Source organism: Centruroides sculpturatus, unplaced genomic scaffold, assembly GCF_000671375.1.
Source record: "Centruroides sculpturatus isolate CEXI.00-Female unplaced genomic scaffold, Cexi_2.0 scaffold1243, whole genome shotgun sequence".
Classification (NCBI taxonomy): Eukaryota; Metazoa; Arthropoda; class Arachnida; order Scorpiones; family Buthidae; genus Centruroides; species Centruroides sculpturatus.
Window position 1 is genome coordinate 1865 of NW_019385443.1, and position 23126 is coordinate 24990.

Below are 23126 nucleotides of genomic sequence, written 5' to 3' on the forward strand. Positions count from 1 at the left end.
GTCTAGCAGTAATAAAAACTAAATGACTTTCTGAACAACCCAATATATATGAACTTCGATGCAAACTGGAAGTTATTGACTGAAACGACTCTATTGTAAAAGGAAAAGTATGATATACAGGGACAAGACACTACATACTAATTTCAGGTGGAAAGCATATATTTTAGACTAAATAAATTAAGAATATGATTAAAAATTCATTCAAGCATTATCACAATGTCACAATAAATAACTGCTCATTTATAACAATAAATAACTGCCCATTTGAGGTTTAGTGGGTTATAGTCAGTACACACTGGTGACTGTAAACTACACCAGACCAGAGTCAAGGCATAGCAACCAAAAACTAAAATTAAATAAGTGTGTCAGCGTCTGTATTCAGGAATTTCCTAACAATGTAGCATGTAGTCAATATAGTGGCCTTCTGTAGTGTGATGTATGTATTTCTATTCATTTGTAATGTTCCCAGGCTTGCTTGTGTGTGTGTGTGTGTGTGTGTGTGTGTGTGGTATCACACCTGTACAGGAGAGAATGACAAGTACAATAAGCACCCTTTCCATCCTCCACAGATGCCTTATTTCCTGGGTGAGTTCTGTGTACTTGCTAATTTTTTCAGTGAATGTGTCTTGTACATTGTGAGTGTTTGGAATGGCTATGTCTATATTGTATGTGATTTTATTGTGTTTGTCAATGAGTGTGATGTTTGGTCTGTTGTGGTAAATTGCTTTATCTGTGACTATGGCTCTGTCATAGTACATTTTGTGCGTGTTGTTTTCCAATACTTTTTGTGGAATATACTTGTAGTATGGTTCGTGGATGTCTACCAATTTGTGTTTCTTTGCAAGCTCTTGGTGTATTATATTTGCTACTTGATTATGTCTATGTAAGTAATCTGTCTGTGCCAAGAGTTTGCAACCAGAAGTGATGTGTTGTATAGTTTCTGGTATGATATGACATTTTCTGCATGTGAGTGTTGTATTTTTGAGTATGTGTTTTCTGTAGTTTTTACTATTTATGACCTGATCCTGTATGGCAATCATGAATCCTTCTGTCTCCCCAAAGAGGCATCCCCGATCTAACCAGCTGTTTGATGCAGTTTTGTCAGCAAAATCCTGGGCCAGGTCATAAGGATGCCTGCCGTGGAGTGCCTTCCGAGCCCACGATTGTTTGTTTGTCATGTCTGTATGTTGTGAGTGTAAGTTTAATGGTGTGCTATTTGAGTCTGCTAGAGTTACTGCTTTATGTAATTGTGATGTTTCTTGTTTCCTGTAGAAAAGCTCTCCCAGTGACTGTATTTGTTTGTAGTGAAGGTTAACTATGTCAATCAGGCCATGTCCGCCTTCTTTACGTGGAAGGGTTAATCTTTCTGTGGCGGATTTAGGATGATGATGTTTATGCTTAGTAAGTGTTGTTCTTGTTTTCCTTTGGAGTTGCTCGAGATCTGTGTGAGTCCAATGTATAACTCCAAAAGAGTATGTGAGTACTGGGATGACATATGTGTTTATTGCTTTAACTGTGTGTTTTGCATTTAACTGTGTTCTGAGTATAGCGTTTAACCTACTTTGGTATTCTTTAATTAATCGTTGCTTTATTTGTGTATGTTCTGTTAGTTTGGCCTGTTGGAATCCTAAGTACTTGTAGAACTCGCCCTCTTCCATGGATTCAATAACGTCTCCATTTCCAAGTGCAAAATCTTCTTTCTTCAGGATTCCTTTTTCTATGTGAAGTTTTTTGCATTTGTCTAGGCCAAACTCCATTTGTATGTCCTTAGTGTATGAATGTGTGATTTGTAGGAGTTGATGAAGTTGTTTTTGTGTGGATGCATAAAGTTTTATGTCGTCCATGTACATGAGATGTGACAGTGTAAACTGTGTTGTTTTTTCATGTCTGATATTGTAGCCATAATGCGTGTTGTTTAACATGTTGGATAATGGATTCAGGGCTAGGCAGAACCAGAGAGGACTCAAGGAATCTCCTTGAAAAATTCCTCGCCTAATGAATATTTCGTTTGTTTGTATGGAAGTGTTACTAACCCTGAGATGTAGTGTTGTTCTCCAGTGCTGCATAGTGTTTTCGAAGAATGCAATGAGTGATGGATGTATTTTGTACATGTGTAGAATATGTAGCAGCCAACTGTGTGGAACACTGTCGAATGCTTTTCTGTAGTCTATATATGCCATGTGTATGTTTCTGTGTTGTTTGTGTGCTTGCCGTAGAATGACTGAATCTATGAGTAACTGTTCTTTGCATCCCCTGTGATTTCTACGGCAACCTTTTTGTTGTTCTGTAAGAATGTCGTGTTCTTCAACATGTTTGTATATTTTGTTTGTGATACAGGATGTCAATAATTTGTAGAGTGTTGGAAGACATGTAATTGGTCTGTATTGTTTGGGGTCTGTAGTGTTGTTGTTTTTAGGTTTCATGTAGGTGATGCCCTGAGTAAGAAATTTTGGCATATCTTGTGGATTGATGATGATGTGTGTTATATGTTTAGCTAGTTCCTGGTGCAGTGATGTAAACTTTTTGTACCAGAAATTGTGAATGTTGTCTACATCAGGTGTCTTCCAGTTGTGTGTTCTGTTAATCTACTTATGAAATATGTATTTATTTTTTAATTTGAAATATTAGAAATTGGTATCTCAACTTTTGTGGGGCTAAGATATGGACAGGTTTCCGGTAGGTTCTGTACTTTTTTAGAGTTGTGTGTGTTAAAACAGATTGAAAATCACTGAACTAGCATAACTGATACAAAAACTGCAAATTATATGGATTTAATATCTTAGAATATGTTATTAATTCAAAAAAGTATGAATTAAAAGATTAATCTTATAATTATTTCTATTAAGAATAACAGTCAAATATTGTTTTTATTACTTTTTATTTTTAATTACAGTAAAATATGAAGCAGCATTAAATATGAATTACTACATAAATTCATTTTCAATACATAGATTAGTTTGATTAAGAATCAGAAACACTGTATTTTAAATATGTTTAATAACAAGTATTATATGTAATAAAAAATTTTAATATTTCACATTTAATTTACTTTAATTGAATAAGACATCATAAAGTTTCTAAGCATTATAAATTTCTATAACAAGAACAATTATAAAAATATTTAAAGTTTAGTTATAAAACATTGTGCATCAAAGATAAAAGACTTCAATATCTCAACATATATTAGCTTATAAAATAATAATAAACATAGTCAAATGATCAATACTAACTAAATACTAATTAATTATAAATCAGACTTACCATCTGAAGAATATGTATCCTGTGCCATCCAGGACATTTCTGATGATGCAGAATTCCACAGAGAAGCTAAAAATAAGTAAATTATTTTAAAACAGTATTCTCAATTAAGTATTACTTAATTTTTCTTTTATCAATCTTAAAAATACAAACTTTTTTGGCTAGGAGGCACCAACGATGGAGCTGGTTGCTGAGAAGTATGATTTACAAACCCCATATTCATATTTGGCAAAAGAGTTCTTAAACCTTCTTGCCAATCCTATTAAAAAATTATTATTTAAATTGTTAAATTTTAAATTACTTGCATCTCACTTCATTTTCAATAAACTATATTTTTATATTTATTTAAATTTATGTAAATTATATTAAAAAATTAGAAAAATATTTAAAATTGTTAAAATTTAAAAACAACTTTTTCATGTATCTATGTTATATTTTCAATTCTAGATGATAATATACACTTTTGCAATTATTCTTGAAATAGTTAAATATATATACAGTATATATTTTTGTCTTTTTAAGTTCTATTTTTTTTTTTTTTTTAAATTTAAAATTCAAAAGTTTAACCAAGTACTTTATCTCAATCTACTTTTCTTTATTCTTCTTTTTCAAAAATATTTTAAATAATTTCATATACAATTTACTCTTGATAATTTGAAGCGTAACAGGTAGAAAAAATTTTAACAAAGTTTAAAGTTATGCAAATTAATGTTATTTTAATTAGATTGTAAATTTCATGGATTTTTAAAATATTTCCTCATATGTATATGTATAAAAATTTAACTTTAAGTTTATTTCTTAGATATGCACAGGAATAAAAAAACAATGTAGTCATACCATTAGAGAGAGAAGTCTTTTACACAAATTTGACATCAATGATCCATTGCTTCTTGTTCAACAGTATCTTTGATGTGCTCAATCATCTTGGAAACATCTTAATTGACATGTGATATGGCTTCTAAAACAAGGCCCCTTGTAAAAATATGAATTTTTTTGAAAATTTCTCTACATGTAGGAAAAGCATGTATTGATGAAAAAATTTACTTCGTAAGCATCATCATTGTTTCTTACATTTGATTTTTCACTTCAACAATTTCATTTTCAAATGTCTACATCAGCAATCTTTGTCAACATTGACAAAATCCTTGAATGACACTTTTTCATTTTTATGGTACTAACAAGATCAACGAAGTCTTACAGAGAAAATATACTGTCTTTTAGCATTAAATTTATTTACTTGATAAATTGAACACATGCAAGTACTTTAAATGTTTCAAAATGTCAATACTTGCATGTATTCAGTTTGTCAAGTAAATAAATTTAATGCCAAAAGATAGTATATTTCCTTTGTAACCTATATTTGTGTCATATGCAAGTATACAAATTTTTTCAAGTCTGCTTAAATATTCTGATTAAGACTTGCTTTTATAAAAGCAGCTTTCAAACAGTGCTTTGTGAAACTTCATTTCAATACTTTGTTAATCATTCACATGGCCTCTAGCAGAGCACCCAAATTTATGAAATTCATTTTCAATATCATATAACTTTTGTATGACAATTTTTTTATATTTCAAAGTTTCAAGTAATTCCCTGATCCACAACTCAGATACTATGTTTGGTGACCAAAATTAAACTATTACAACGTTCAGGAAGAATCATTGAATATGTACTGCAGTTATCAATAAATAATCTCTCATTTTCGTGGGAAATACAAATGTAACATCTACAGTTAATTGGAAAATAGTTCTAATACCATCTGTGCTTTCTTGTCATAGCATCATATTCCATAGATGCTTGTTTTCATCTTTCTTTGCATTTTGGAAGGATCAAGGATTTATTCATTACCTGTCATATTTGCTCCCAAAAGAAGAGATGTCCATACATTGCCTTTTTTTAAAAAATCTTTTTTTACAAGCATTATCCTTAAAATCCATTGTCCTGCTCAACAGACACTTAAAAAATAAGTCCATTTCATCTGCATTAAAAATGTTGAAGCTAATTCTAAAATTTCTTGAAGCATTTTCAGACAATTCCAACAATGTTTATCTTATATTTCTGCACTTTCACTACAGATTTTGTTGAAAACTATTTCATTTTGCTGCTTGCTTTGAATTCTTTGTCATAACTGTTGTCCAAATTGTTCTTTGAGAACCTTCTTTTGACAAGAATATTCTTATTCTGCATTACACAAACCTTGAAATAGTCTGTACAATGAAGAAACAACAGATGCAAAAACATCTAGATACTCACAATCATGCATCTTTTCTGTTCTGTCTGAAACCAGACAGAACAAATTTTTCAAAAAATGTCCTACTTATTTTTCAGATAGAGTACTCAAAGTCCCAAATTCTTTCACAGTTGATGATAATTTTCTTTTTTGCTTTTTTATATACAGGCAGCCCTTGACTTTGCACATAATTGGTTTCTGAAAGTGTGTGCAAATGCTGAATGTTCAAAAGGAGAGGGATCTAAAAAATATGCACCAAAAACTGTGATTTAAAATATTTATCAATATGTATACATAATGAAGTTAATGAGGTGTGTTTAAGTGCTTTCGGATGCTTTCTTTATAAACTTGTCAAGAGTTAATTGAATACCACCCCTCTTTTTCTTGATAAAGATTTCTATAACATGCCGTGTCTTTTGGAAACAATCTTTGAAGATATATTTCCACAATTTCGAATGTATTCCTTAATTTTACTCATATTTTTCAAAATTGAACATATCATAGATCTGTTTACATCATACAAACGTCCAATTGAAACAAAAAATTCACCATTTTCAGAATGTTTAATTATTTCTATCTTTGTCTTGATCGTATGAAGTTTATGAGTCTTTAATTTCTTTCTGTTCGTATCAACACTGCAGTTTCTCTGTTTCTCACTCATGTTTATCAATTTATAAGGACAAAATATTTAAACAAACAAATACAGTGAGTGATCAGTTAACAAACAAATCGGATAATAAACACTTTCATGAAAGATTTTTACATTTGGACAACAAACACCTCACAGAACAAACACAATAAGAAATGACAAAATAATGAATACCTATTGGTCTCCCCTTGTCTTCAGACAACAATTCAAAACTTTTTGGAGCACGGGAGATGTCGACATCGACACTCAGCACGATATATACTGATCGCATAGTATTCCTTCAAACTTTGAAACTCTCCCTTATAATTCCAGCCTTCTTTTATTTTTCTGACAGAAACAAATTTTTTTATAGTGTTTGCGTGACTGTCAAGTGGGCACTCGTTAAGCTTTGTGTTGGTTTTTATTTTGAAAAGGTGAGAGTATAATAGCAAAGGTATAGAGTGGGCAAAAGATGTCTGATGTTACTGGACAGTATGGCTTGAACAGGTCTACAGTAGGCCACAGTTCAATCTTATCTAAGAAAGATACCGTATTATCAAGAAGACTCAAGCAGCTTAAGGATTAACAAAAGTCACATCTGAAAAATAAGAACGTTGAAGAGCTCATAATGAAATCTGAAACTGATCTGATGACAGAATAATGCCAAGAACCATTGAATGAAGAACACCAAGAAAGTTGGAGAGACATGTTTTCTTCTGAAAAAGAGGATTAATGTCAATATCTGCTATTAAACATTTTTTTGAAGAAGTGGGAGGATGTCAGAACAGCGGTCTTAGAATGGCATACAAACCAGGTTGAGGTTAATAGGCTTAGGGATCTCTACAATTACAATGATATTAATTACTTCTGAAAAATCTTGAAGAAAAGAGAAAAGCAATCAACATTAGACAGATTCTTTAACCATCACAAACGAAAAAAACATGACTAATAAAAATGCAAGACTGTGTATATATGTATTTTTATTATTACATATAAATAAATGTAGTAAGAAAGCATACATTTTTTTATTTTTTGGGGTTTCCAGAAAAAATTAATCAAATTTCCATAAAAACCTATGGTAAACCAATAATTGGTTAATGAACAATTCGGATAGCGAGCAAAGTCTTGGAATGGATTATGTTCATTAACTGATCACCCACTGTAAACTGGCAAAACACACACAACATATTGATGCACGCTGTAATGCAAGACAAACTGTTTTGACCTCTTGTTTGGAATAACACAGTAGTGATTAGGATTCCAAGAAGTCCGTTATTGTAGGAAGTAATATGTGTCCGAGAACGTAGAGCAAGCTATTGCACTTTGTAGTGTACGAGCATTCTGCATGGAAGTAAATTTTTTAATTATTGACAAAAATATTTAAAAAGTTGAATTTTTAAAAATGTGCAAAATAGCAAATTGTGCGAAAGTCGAGGGCTGCCTGTATATGGACACTCTTTCTGCACACCATTTCTGTCTACTTCAAAATGAAAATGGTCCAAAACACTTATCTATTGCTCACTGGTACCAATAATGTGCATTAATAGTCCTAATTTTATAGCTGAATTTATTTGAGTGTTTAGTTCTAAGGTAAAAAGTGTAAACAAATGTGGTTCTGACAGACCAATAAATCAGTGAGCTGTCAAAATGCAGATGTTTTGTTATACAGTATTTATATATTTTCAAAATAATTTTAAAAATTTAAGAAAACAACTATCCATAAGATTTAATTTTCCAATTTGCTACTTAAGAATAAAATTGTTATCTTAGACACAAAGTACTGTTAGTTTTTTTTTTTTTAATATATTTAGGGACAATATGTCAAAATACGTAAAACAAGTTTGTATTATCAAGTGAACCTAATCATTTTTGTTTGTGTTAATACAGTAATAGACTGTATTCCCTTGAAAAACAACACAAAGTACATGAAATCAAATAATAAATAAATTTCAAGCTAGTGAAGACATTTCAACTTAAACACACAAAATACATTAAATTTATAGGTTATATTGGGATAAAATTAAATTTAACATAATGAGAAATTCAACATAACAAAGTCTAACTTATTTGAATGTCAACTGTATAATTTAATTAAAGAAATTGATTTTATATTTTAATACAAGAATAATAAATTAAATAAACTTTACCTTATGCCTCAATGATGACATATTAGGAGCTGCAACAGATTTTGAATGATTTAATAAACTCATATGTTGATGTAAACTTCTTTCTTGATAACAATTGTGTGGCCCATTGACTATTGCATGATGGTTGCGAGGTGTATTCATTACAGATACCATTGGAGAATTTGAATGATCTGGTGCTCCTAAAAATGTATGATTTTTAATTCATTAATAAAAAACAACACTTAATTGTATACAATATTAGTATTATTAGTGTATATATATGTTACTGTGAAAGACCAAAATTAGAGAATGTTGATATTACACCAGACATTCACCAGAGAATGTTGACATTCCCCAGATATTGGTCATTCACAGTAACATATATAATATTTGTATATATGTAATATTTTCATATTTATATTCACATTTACAAATAATTTCATTATTAGAATAATCTTCAAGAGAATAAATGCATAAAAGTGATGTCTTTTTTAAAGCGGATATACAAATGCCACAAAAAACAAGGCCGTAGATGCTAAAATGAGCATCATATAAAATAAGCTTATGTTAATTGAATTATGGAATAATAATCCAATAAGTAGTTTGAAACAATTACTGTAGACATCTATGTACAGTAGAACCTCGAAAACTCGGCCTAATGTGGACCGAAGGGTGGCCAAGTTTGTGAAAATGCCGGGTTATCGGGAATGGGGTTAAAAAAGGATAAGTATGCGTGTTTCCTCAGAAAAGAGTGTACTGTACTTGTATGTATTGTTTGCTGGAGAATACAACAGAGAATAAACTGCTCAATTATCCTTAAACAAAGGAAAAGTACGTACTTTATGAAAGCATAGAGCCTTTACTACATGAAAATGAAAATTAATGAATACACTGTGTACAGTAATTTACCTGATAAGACAGACCTCATAAAAATACTTTATGAGAGCTTTTATACTTTTATAAAGTTGTCTATAATGAAAATTAATTAACTAAGGATTTTTTTGCCCTGCCAGGGTGTGGCCGAGTTATCCGGAGTGCCGGGTTATCGAGAGCCGAGTTTGAGGTTCTACTGTATTAGTATCATATTATTAATATTCAAAATGGATATGAAATTAACAATATTTAGATATTAAAATCCTTCAGTTTCTCTTCTTTCAGTAAGAGGTAACAAAATCTGCTATAAATCAATTAACTGTAATAAATAAATTAAAAAAAATAATGAACATTTATTTTAATTTACCATGTCTTATATTTTTTTTCTATAATTTTCAAATTATTATTCTATTATAAAAGCTCTGAATATGTAATTTACATTTCATTCCAATATAAGAATTTCAGTTTTACATCATTCTAAGCTGACAGTGGTCATTTATTAATCAAAGAAACATTTTTAGCCAAATTTTTGTGTTGGCTGCCTGAAATAAGCAGCCACATAATAAACACAGTGCTCTACTCCTGGGTGTACAAACAGATGTCAAGCAGGCCGTATGTTTTATACAGGTAACACACCAAAACTTCTCTCTTAAATGAAAAATTACCTCCACCAAAGTTTGCCATTTAGTAGGACAAGGTGTGATAAAAAAAAAGTGTGAAAACAGGCAAATTCAAAGTGTGTATTTTGATCTGTTCAACTTTGAAAATAGTACAAAAAAAGTTTGTATCAAAAAAAATGATTTATGAACTATTGTTCTCTGTTCTTTTACCTAAAAAATCTAGCAACAAAAGTTGCATAACTTTCCTGGCTGTTGAATTTTTATTTATAAAAAAGCTTTTATATTATTAAGAATGGGGTATTTTATATTATAAGAGAGTAGGGTGACATCTATTATCAGATTTTATTACAAAAAACTTTTTTTAATTACTATAAAATCACAAAAAGGTTAATTTTGAGGGTAGAAGTGAGTTTCATTAAAAAAAAAGTGTAAATGTTAATTAATAAAAAATAACATCTTCATTACGTCCTACCCCTCTCAACCTTACATCGCCAAAATTTAATATCATCAATGCCCTCATAAACAAGCCACCACCCTAAATTTTGTTTCTTAATCTTTATCCCTATCCTGAGATGTTAAGTGAAAGAAAAGCTAACACACACATGGGATATATAAATATATATAATCATTTGTTAAATATATAATCATTTGTTAAATATTTGTTAAATTAAATATATATATAATCATTTGTTAAATGATTATATATATAATCATTTGTTAAATATTAAAAACTTCTAGTATTATTGACATCTTTACAATGCTCCATAATATTATGCAGCTCATGATCAGCACTGCTGCCTACAGGATGTTTTGAGAGTAACTGCTGATGACTCATGTAAATTACAGCTGTGTAAAGTCTGTTCTCTAATGTTCTGATTTATGTTGCACTTGTAAAATTTTCATTTGACTTTCAATTATTATATTGAATAGTAGAGCAAAAACATTAAAATTTGAAAACAGTCTACTGTTTCAATATAAATTATTAAATTATGTATTTATGAAAATAATTTATATTAAATTAAAAAATAATAAATATTACCTCCTCCAAACAAACGTTCACAACTACCAAACGGGGGCCTTGGCACAGAAGTACAATTGTTAAGATGATTTGTTGTAAATCCTGGTGGTGGTGGTGCTATCCTTCTCTGAGGAATCTGTGATGTTTCCAAAAAATGATTAGAAAATGCATTATTCGTTCGGCTTACAGGTACATTCATTTGTTTTAGGGATATTTTGCTGTGTGTGGCACTTAAGTTATTTTCTGTTCTCTGAACTGCTTCTTTTTCTAACAAATCTGCCAACCCTTTGGAAGATTCATCCCATGGATCAAACCCTATAATTAAAAAAATTATTAAACCTACAATATATAAATTCAAAATTTTTTGTTAAAATTATATTTCATCTACCTAATTCATCATCTGGAGATTTTGGAGAGACATTTATGCCATATGTTGACCAATCTGTACAATTATTCATAATATTGTTATCTGTATTATTAGAGAATTTATTAGCAAAAATTCTTGAATCATTATCTTGCCAATCTATAATAAAAAAATTAAAATTATTAAATATGATCAATAAAGTTTATTAAAATATCTTAAAAACAATTTAAAAATTACTATTCTTTAATAAAAAATTCAAATATCATGAAGTCTTTCATTATATTTGATTTTTTTTTTGTTTGCTTAAATCATTAACTAGTTTACACTTTTTATGAAAAAAATTTAAATATCTTCAAAGTATATATAAATCAAATATTTAGTTTGGGTTTAAAATTACTCTACCAGGATACCAATCTAATTAGATTAAAGTATAAAAAAATTGAAAATACTATTAATAAGCTCGCATGGTCATTTTCACAACTTATTTTTATGCTTTGCTCTAGCTGAAATAAACTGATGGACAAATACTGAATCAATCATTTGTGTCATTGATAAAATTAAAATGGTCTAAAATACCACTGAATTAATTTCACTGATTCAAATATTCAAAATCAAAAGATTTGATATTTGGCAATCAGCTTAATATTTATTCAATTCAATAATAATATTTAAATTAACAAAACTAATAAAAATGAAAATGTTAAAATTTATATTTAAACTTACGAACAACATAGAAACTTGGGATACAAAATGTTAAGTGAAAATTTGATGGAATAAATAAAGCATTAATATACAAGATTATTACAATAATAATGTCTTTATTGTTAAATTACATGAAATAAATTCTCTACTTAATTTTAGACATATAAACACAAATATATATACACTCACTGCCAAAAGTTAAGCACGGAGCAGAAAATGTTCATGTCCGGAAAGCAATCTGCATTTGACAGGCTGCAATTCACTGCAGAGGTAGGTGGAAGCATGCAGATATGTTACGTTACTATCAATCAAGGTTACGTATCACAAAATATGCAAAACAGGCAGTCGTATAAGAAGCCAGCCTTCTGAAGTGTGAGAGGAGTTGCATGTAAGTGCCGAGAAAAAGTGTGGAGAACTGTTGTACAATTACTGTGCATGACTGACGTGTTTCTATGACTTCCAGAAGACGAATAACAGACAGTGAGCGCTGGCAGTGTGTGGGATGCCTTGAAACAGGACAATCAATCACAGATGTTGCTCTTTTCTTCAGCGTTCATCATTCCGTCATTTCACGGTTATGAAAACAATTCCAAACAAGCCAAACAGTTGTCCGAAGACCTGTGGCCGGTCACCCAAGAGTTACGACCCCTGCAGAAGATCGCTATATTGCTCTTGTAGCCAAGCGGAATCGAAGAGCAACCTCTACACGTGTGACATCGATGGTTGCAGCAGCCATTGGTAAAACGATATCTGCTACTACTGTGCGCCAAAGGCTACACATGAACGGACTGTACGCCCAGGTACCACGAGTTTGTGTTCCACTATCCGTCCAATCCAGAGGCACACGATTAAAGTGGTGTCGGCAACATGTGAATTGGACTGTGTCTGATTGGGACAACGTTATGTTCACGGATGAGTTGCGATTTCCCCTGGAGCCAGATGACAAACGTGTAAGAGCGTGGAGAAAAAAAGGCACACGCAATCGACCCCAGAACATCATCGAGCATCACGCATTCCGAGGTAGAAGCATTATTGTGTGGGCAGGCATTTCATTGGGATATCGCACCGACCTGCACATGTATCGAGGGGGTTCTGTGATGGCTGTCCGGTATTGGGATGAAGTCCTCGAACCCACTGTGAAATTGTATGCTGCAGCAGTTGGTCCTGCTTTTGTTTTAATGGATGATAACGCACGACCCCATAGAGCTGCCTTCGTCGACGACTACCTCGAGAGTGAAGGAATAGCGCGTATGGATTGGCCGGCGTATTCGCCAGACCTCAATACCATTGAGAATCTTTGGGGTACCCTCGGCCGTGCTGTGTGTGCATGTTTCCCACCCCCTGCCACTCTCACATAGTTGCAAACTGCTCTACAGGAGGAATGGCACTTATTTGACTCTGGAGTAATTGATCACCTCATGGTAGGCATGGTTACACGCTGTAAACTTTGTGTAAGGATAAGGGGTGACCATTTACCCTACTAATGTCGGTTTTGTTTGTTTGTTTTGGATTTAAACATCGTTTTGTTAATGATTCCAATATGATTTCATCTTATACTTTATGAAAATTCAATATTGTTTTCATTTTTCTATGTAACTCTCTGTGTTGTTTCATGCTTAAACATATTTGCTACTGTCCTGCTGCATTTTGTGTCAATCACAGCTGTATTTGTCGATTTTTTCGCAGTTTATTGCTCCGTGCTTAACTTTTGGCAGTGAGTGTATATATATACACACATACACACAGTATTATGTATAACTACTATTATCATCCTGCATCTTATAAAATCTTGAAATGTTCCCAAAACAATTTCAGCAGACTGAATCTACCTACCTACCTTAGGAATCTTATATTTTCTATTTCCTGAACATTAAATAATATTTATACTAATTTAAACTATTTATATTTATAAACTAGTCATCTAAAACTATTTATATATCAAAATTATGACTTTTGGCTGGTAGAACATTGGTTAAGTAGAACTTAATCTAACAGACAAATCTATTCTAAATCAAAAGATTTTAACAGATACCTAAGATGTCACAAGACCTGTTTTTTTTTAATATTGGTATGTCATGTATGGGCATATCATTTGCATATTGCTTGTGTTTTATTGTAACATGTTTCTAACTGAGTCATTATGCAAAATTTTATTTCAAAATTCTAAGTACTTTGAAACAGAGTAAGAAAATGAGGACTTAGCAATCAGAATTAGCCATTACTAAAACAATGTGGCTAACTGTAATAAATTAAAGATTTACTACTTTGCAGGAGTAACAGCAAAGTCAGCTATCATATTATTAGAAGGCATGACAAATCAAAAAGCACCAAATATATGAAAAGCCCAGATATCCATTCTCTGAAAAAAAAAAAAAAAATCTGAAGTCTACCAATTCTCTCTCACGTATTTAAGTGCAACCCAAACTTATCAGAACATTGTGCTACTAATGCAACTGGTACTCCATACCAAACGTTATATTGGTTAAAGGTAAAGAAGTTAGGAAAAAAATCTGCAGAGGAAGTCCTATACCTCACTACAGTGAAGACCAGAAACAATAAGTAAAAATAAATTGTTGAATGACTTGAAAAATGAGTCCTGTTAAATTCTGTTAAATTAACAAAAGCCATGTGCCTATTGATCAAGTGATAATATATCACTATGCAAAAGCTAGACAAAAATAACAGAACAAAACTAACAAAAATAATCAAATATACCAAAAGAGAATAGAAGAAATTCTCAAGAAATACTTGTTATGTTAAACCATTGATAAAACAGCAGCAATGCCAGAATCCTACATATCCACTGGCACGTAAATGAATGCATTAAAAAGAGTCATCTCTCATTAACAGAAGAGGGGTTTTATTCTGGTCTGATATGGTTATCACACTACATTAGAAAAGTCACTAACTACCTAAGAAGCCTAAATAATGATTTTGTAGAACAGAAAAATGTCTTTTTACCTCAAGCACAACCTATTTGCCTTTTGAACACACTAAAATAACACATTTTAGACAATAAAAAACAAATAAAGACATCAGTTCTTTCAAAACAATGTGTAAGCTAATTGCTAGGAAAGTCACGGCATAGCAATTGTAAGAGGTATGCAGAAAATCCTGCATAAAATCAGATGTAAAGGTGTTTACTTGCTACTAAAAAGGAACCATTCACATCAAGAAAAAAAATTTGGCAAAACTAACTAAAATGTTTTAATTCAACTTACCAAATTTACCAAATGAAAAAAGTATAGATTTCATAGGTACGACTCTTAAAATAATAAATATTCAAGAGTAAAGTTGCCAAAAACATAATCAAATGTAACTTCAAAAAAGTAAGAAAGTAAACTGGTCCAGTAAGGTTAAAAAAAACATGCTGTTATTATATTAATGGCAAAAATAGATATCCAGTTGTTTCAACTTCAATCACTTATCAACAATCAATTTTCTTGTACACAATATGAAGTAATGATACGGTATGGTAGGTTCAAATGTGGTTACTTGGAAGAGTAAGATCTGTTAATCCTGTAGAATTTTCCAGATAATCAACCTTCTAGTATTTGTGAACTGCATAATTTCATTTATTGTTCCTGGTTAAAATTTATCTTTGTTCCAAACATTTTTTCATTGATTATTATTAATTTCATAAACTTCTAACATTAAATATGTTTGTTTCTAGTTACTTGTAAGCTTTTAACATATTTATGTTAAAAAATTACATCAAGTTTTAAATCATTATATTTGATTTCTGTATTAGATGGCAAAGTTGCCAAAGACAACATGTTTTTTGAAGAGTGGTGCCTATGAGACCTATACTTTTTCATCATTTGATAATTTGAATTAAAAATTACTTAGTTTTCTTAAATTTTTTTTCATAATGTGCAAGTGTGCCCTTGTAAGGATACAAATTTAAAGGTGAATAAAATGGCAACAAAACATGAATTAATATTATAATATATATAATATTAATTATATTAATCTATATATAATATNATTAATATTAATAGTTTGTTCCCATCTTGCTACATCTGAAGGATCTTAGGCACTTGTTAATTATATTTGGCAATGTCCAACTTTCATAATTACACATTACTACTAGAAAAATATATCTGTTGTCAGTAAAATTTTTGAATATCCTGAGTCAATTTCCTCTGTTGAAATAAACTATTATATTTGAATAGCTTTACAACACTGCTTTATCAAAAATGATCTATTCTGGAATCTAGGTTCTTCAATACCCTGTCCATCATTTTTAGATGACCAGAGTACTAAAGAACAGTGTCTAAAAAAATAATTATATTAAATTAAAAAACCTTCATACACAAATACAAGAATGCATATAAATTAACACTCAAAAAACCTTAACAGTCCTGTACTAAATATTTAATAGAAAACAAATGTTTTGATCATATTTTCAGTCTTCTTCATGTTTAAAAAAAAAACAGTGAGATTCGAACAAGTGAACTTGAAGAACAAAAATTACGAAATTATTTTCAAAAAACCTGAAACAGCACAAGCAGGTTTTTAAAAACAATGGAACATTCTAAGTTCTAAGCTTGCATGTAAACAGTTACGTATGCGTGTTACCACAGTGAAGGATTGATATATGTAGTACAAACATTGATATAACTACATACATATAAACACATACATAAACCAACAAAAGGAGGGTGGGGTGTGGTTTCTAACTGCTGAAGAAACATTGCATTTAATGGAACATTTAAGAAGAAACATTTCATTTAATGGAACATTTAAGAAGAAACATTTCATTTAATGGTTTCCATATGTTCACAACAATGTTTATGTATAATAATGACAAAGTGTAAGGTTCATAGAAAAGTTTTTCTAAGAATATTTCCAAGCCTTCCTCACACAAGGGAAAATGATCAGCAGTGGCATAGTGGGGGCAGCAAAATTTCACAATAAATAATAATATCTTGTAAAAATTTGAACCATTTCATTTCATATTTTTGTTGCACCTACGATTCGGACCAATTGAAATGAGCAAGGAATTTTTCATTATGTATTCTGTGATGAAACTGAATTTTAGTCTTTTAAATTGAGGTACCTAAATAAGGGGTCGGCAAAATTTCCCTCCACCCCGGGCGGCTGACACCCACGCTACGCCGCTGANTTGCACCTACGATTCGGACCAATTGAAATGAGCAAGGAATTTTTCATTATGTATTCTGTGATGAAACTGAATTTTAGTCTTTTAAATTGAGGTACCTAAATAAGGGGTCGGCAAAATTTCCCTCCACCCCGGGCGGCTGACACCCACGCTACGCCGCTGATGATTGGGCATTGGATATGAGTTTATGAAACCAAGGAGGCAGTGGCTCAAAAGTTTGGGAATCACTGATTTACTTGATTAGAGAAACACTTAATATTTTCTTGATATATAATGTAAGTGGTAAAATTATAAAATTTACAAATTTGTTTTTAAATTTTTTTTATGAAGTTATATTTTTCATTATATATATCATATAAAATTAAAATAATACAAATCTACTACAGAGTCAAATTATAGATTCACAGAACAATTTGATAATTTTGAATATAACTATTTTTCTTAATATTCTACAATTCTTTCAGCACTGTAATATACTATATATATTAATATTTACAAACACTTTCATTTTAGTGAGAAAACATTTTCAGACTTTTTTGTAAATGTTCACTCACTGAATGTTTGTTGATTCCAATACTAGTTAATGATTCATGCAACCTTTTTGTAATTACTGAAAGTTGGAAACATGCTACTGCTTCTAATATCAACAATTTTATCAACTATTATGGCTTTGCTAGCATTTGTGTGTTGTATGCTGCTTGTAGAGATGACAACATTCTATTAATTCACTAACTTTCCTTAAATGTTAAACTCTTTAAATACACACATTCTATTTTAAAGGTAAAATTCCTTAACTTTCTCTGTTATCTCTCTGCATGCCTCTCACACTTTTAGAGTTAGTATATTTTAAATTTTAAAATCAATCATCATCATCTTATCTTCATAGTAACATTAACAGATTTTCAAAATTTTACTTTCTGACAGTTTTAATTTATCAAATGTTACTGGTTTAATTGTTGTCCTTTTCTTTTAATCTTGATCAATTCAACACATCTTATTAATACATATGACGTGTATTAATGTAACATTAACATCATCATATAAAGATATATAACATTGTTTCATGTTATATATCGTATAAGCATGTTATAAAATTAAACATCTCTATTTCAACAGAGTATTTAAGAAAAATAATGTACCAGGTTGTTCAATAAGTTTTGTCATTCGATAAGAAAAACACGATTTTATGGTTTGAAATACATTTTATTATTCAATATAATCTCCCTGAACTTCAATACACTTGTTCCAGTGATCTTCTAATTTATGGATTCCATCCCTAAAGTGAGAATCCGGAAGACTGTCGAAATACGCATCCACGGCTGCTATTACCTCTTCGTTCGATGAAAATCGTTTCCCACGCATGAATTTTTTTAGATGTGAGAACAGCCAGAAGTCAGAGGGAGCTAAATCTGGCGAATAGGGAGGATGTTGCAACAATTCGTATTTTAATTTACTGATTTTCGCAATGGTTTTTTGAGCTGTGTGAGAGGGGGCGTTGTCTTGATGAAAAATGATTTTTTTCTTTTTTAAACCAGGTCTTTTCTCACGAATTTTTACATCTAGCTGGTCCAAAAGGTTACAATAATAATCTGAGTTTATTGTTTTACCAGTTTGGAGGTAATCCACAAACAAAATTCCTTTTGCATCCCAAAAAACTGATGCTAACACCTTCTTGGCCGATTTCTGGACCCTAACACGCTTCGGAGCCGAAGTACCGGGTTCACACCACTCTTTAGCCTCTTGTTTTGATTCAGGATCATGGTGGTAGACCCATGTCTCATCCATAGTGATGAAACGACGCACAAAATCCTTTTTATCCTTTCTAAAACGCTCCAAATGTTGCTGAGAAAGTTGCATTCGAATGTGTTTTTGTTCCATAGTTAACGAATGCGGCACCCATTGTGCACACAGCTTTCTGTAACCCAAAACTTCGGCCAAAATATTGCTCACACTGCCTAACGAAATCCCTAGGGCTTCTACTAAATCTCTCTCGGTTAATCGACGATCTTCCAAAACCATATGCTGTATTTTTGCTACGATTTCTGGTGTTGATGCACTTTTTGGACGCCCTTCACGTGGATCGTCTTCAAGACTCGTACGACCACGTTTAAATTCAGCAACCCATCTTTCTACTGTTCTGATTGAAGGTGAAGAGTCCTTATACACTTTTAACAATTGTTCATGAATTTGTTTTGGTGCTACACCTTCCAAAAATAAGAATTTTATCACTGCACGATATTTGATTTTTTCCATCGTAAAAAAATACAATGACACGTTGACTTTGAACAGCTGCAAATATACAATGAGTTGACGGATCTACTTGAAACTTGACACGTGTTTATGAAATAATAGTACTAGTTATAGAGTAATAAAGTGACGCTCCTAGTAGCGCCACCTCTTATCAAACGACAAAACTTATTGAACAACCTGGTATTTAATTAAGATAAATAATGTATTTAAGCCATCCCACACTTTTGGCATGTGGCACCAATTTTTTTTAAAATTGTTTTTACTGTATTCTGGTTAAAACTAATATTAAAATTAGAATGCACACTTTTATTTATCAGGAAACACGTAAGTTTAAAAATAAATCATTTACCATTAAAATATTCTATGAGAATACATGCAAAAGCAATTCAATCAACCAAAAAAAGTTTAATTAAAGAATAACATTTTTATTTGAGAGTTGGGTTAGGTAGAGGTTACCTGTAGCCTACTAACAGCAGTTGTTTGGGTAGATCTCTCCCCCATGAGTGATTGCAACTTCACATATAAGACATGGCAATTTTTTAAGCTCTTTTTTTGAACAAAAGTCTTATCTTATATACCATAAAAATAATTTAATTTACAACTATAAACCAGGGCTGCATAGTCTGATTCTAAAGCAATTATTGAGTTACTAGAGACAGAGTTAGAGTGATAAAAATAAGCTTACTCTAGATCCTAATATATTATTTATAGTACAATTTAATTTATAAAATTTCTTATTTTGCAAATACTTTGATTATAAAATGTAGCCAGGGAAAAACAGAGTTAAAACAATACTTTAATCTTGAAAATGAAGAAACTGATAAAGATGTTCCTGATTTTCTTTCACAGTTTCTTAGTTATATCCTTTGTTATTACCTAACATTTTTATGCCATTTTAATAAAAACAATCTTCTCATTTTTATTTTTGAAGTACTTTTATTTCTTTAAACTTTGAAGTTATTGAATGTTTAATTTCTTTAATAAATAAAATAAAAAGCCACAATAGCATAGTTATAGTATTTAAATCCAAACTTCAACAGGTTATAGATCTAAATAGTTTGATAATTCACATTGAGTGATGAAATACCTTGTTTGTTGTTTACTTTCAATCAATATAAGAAAAGTATATAATTAGTATATTATTTATTTCCTATATTGATATATAAATAAAGGAGTCAGAGGTCCATAAACTGAAGAGAATCCAAGAGTCAGAATCCAAGTTGAAGCTTTTATGTATCAACACAGCACTAGGAACAATTTTTTTTTTCTCAACTTAGCTTTCTCTCAGGACCTTAATGTATACCCATATAGCAGTGTGTTCAGACTCAAAACTCAAGTCTGAACACACTGCTGTTTCATTAGATTTATCTGCTTCTTCTAACATTTGTAAATTAAATATATTTGTGTCAATATGAGATCATGTAAACAAACTTTTTATCATCTTATCTTTGTTCCTCAAATTGGTCTTTTTCTAGATGTTGTCAATTACCTAAAATCAAAAACTATCTTACCTATAAACTTTTCCATCAATCATTATTAAATTTTTACCCTATAGGAGAACTAATTTGTCTTCTAGTTCTGAAAAAAGTTAGAAAGTACTGTACATGCATAAACAATGGTATCACTGGACAGTTACAAGGAACCCCAAATATCTTTATATCAATCTTTCTATTCATAAAAAGTTTTATTTAAAATGCCATCTTACATATACTGATTATTTTAACACTATTGTCAGTTATTCCTCTCTTGATCCTATAACCTTTTGGAGTTTCATTCCCAATTTTTCAAAACATTAATTCCTTCATTAAACTTATCTACAGAATTTACATTTGATGCATAAATTGAAAATTTTTTGACTTGCTGTTTTAAGTACTGAGGTTTCAACTTTAAACATTTCTTTTTTAACCAACACAACAAGTGTTTTAACCCAATTTACCATTTTTAAGACAACATTCCAATTTTACATGAGAGAATTTCAAAAGGCAAGTTGATTAATGTCAAGAACATCTTTGTAACATTGATTCTAGGAAAGTCTTTCAACATTAAAAAAATGCATTATTATGAATTATGCATTTATGTACTATTAATTCACCATTACCAGCTAGTTATGGTCTCTAAAAATAAAGTCATATTCTAGAAATGATCGGTTGAGAAAAAAAATGACTAACAAAAATCAAGATAATTTATAATACATTAGTCATGGCATATTTCTGAATTATTGCTATAAATTTAATAAAAAATACAATATTTTATTTTTTGTTAAGATTCAAACACACAAAAAAAAATACACTGACTATTTAAAAATATAAAAATAATGCTTTAATGAAAAAAAAAATTACTTAACTCCAATTTTTAAAAGAAAGTCACTTATTTTTATTTGTTATTTTTAATGGTCTTTATTTACTCTATATTCAATTGACATATATGGAAAATAAACAAGACAATAACAAAGTTGAGCAATTTCATCACATCTACAACATAAATCAATATATTCAACAACGTTCAGCTATTATAACATCTTTGATGGAACTCATTATAAATTATAACAGATATTTTGAGATATGTAGTCAGTCAGTCACTGCTCTGGCATTGTATTTTTCATTGTTGCATTCATATGTCAAACAGAAATTGAAATTATTCTTTTAATGACTTCTTACACACTCACACGCACCCATTTACAGAAAATGAAAATCAAACATCATTTGTCGTTGTCTTATACATCGGTATTTGGTGTTTTTACTTCCAATTTTAAGATTTGATTCTTAGTTTTAGACAAGTAAGTCAATTTGAGATTTTGCAGTTTTTTTTTAGTTAAGTGCATGCTGTATCCATAATTCAATCTCCGACATTTATCATCAATTTAAGTCCAAATTCATTAATATTTCTAAGGCCAATTTTTAAGTCTCTGGAATCTAGTTTGATCAATTTTTTCAGTACAGTAAAACCTGTGTAAAGTGGAATTGCACAATACTGAATATTTTTTCTGGTTTGGTAGATTTCTGTTTTATTCAGGTTCTGTTTTAGATAGGTTTTACTGTATTTCCTTTTCTTTCACACAAGTATGCCATGCTATTTTAAACATCTCCTTTTGAGAGTCCTGATTCAATTCATGCAATGTTTTATATCATTTTACTTATTGCTAATACAATTTTTTTTTCTCATATTTTTAATGAAGTAATTCTATCTGATTTATCTTCAGTGAATAGAAATCTATTATTGCTATTCTTAAAAAGTAACATAATTCATATCATCCTATTTGTTTATCTTCTGCAATGCTTAAAATCTTTGAACAGTGTCTGCTGGATTGTTTGTATTTTCTAACTGCAACTTTGTTAAAACCTTTTCACAATGCAGTATCCAAGGGTATGTTCAGTGCAAGATCTCATCTACAAAATTCTTGTATTTGTTTCACTGATATAAGGTAAGCAATCTGTGACAGGCTGGTTACACAAGTTTTGACTTAATTAGAAAAAGGCAATTTAGAAGTTACTTTCAAGATGGCAGTGACCTGTAATGAATTAGTCACATCAACATTTTCAGATAGAAATAAGGAAATTATGGTTAAATTTTCTCTAAATACTTCACATTTTACAAAATATTGATAGTATGCAAATTTGAAAATAAACTTTAAACTCATAATAATCATAATGAGAATTATGAGGAAAATTAATTTAGCTGTGAATTTTGTTAGTTTTAAATGAGTTTCAATTAAACTCTTACATGCTCTCTTTGATGATAAATCGTCTATTACTGCCACAGAAACTGTCGTCATTGTCGTAACTTCAAATAACAAAGTTCTAATATCAGCCACAATGTTCAATATGCTTCAGATTACTTTCAATAACCAGTCAACTCTATCGTGATCAGATTGTACACTGAACAAGGCCTATAGATAGGCCTCGTTCAGTGTACAACCTGATCACAATGAAGTTGAC

General features: G+C 30.5%; 1 protein-coding gene across 1 annotated transcript in view; it reads right to left on the bottom strand.

Moving 5' to 3' along the window:
• Positions 1–3229: 3229 nt before the first annotated feature.
• The window catches only part of LOC111639065 (CCR4-NOT transcription complex subunit 4-like), a 104385-nt gene continuing 84488 nt past the window's right edge, over positions 3230–23126 (bottom strand). Inside the window, 5 exon segments of the mRNA XM_023384838.1 lie at positions 3230–3327; positions 3412–3517; positions 8261–8439; positions 10772–11065; positions 11139–11273. Coding sequence (XP_023240606.1) covers positions 3245–3327; positions 3412–3517; positions 8261–8439; positions 10772–11065; positions 11139–11273 — 797 coding nt within the window. The 3' untranslated portion in view covers positions 3230–3244.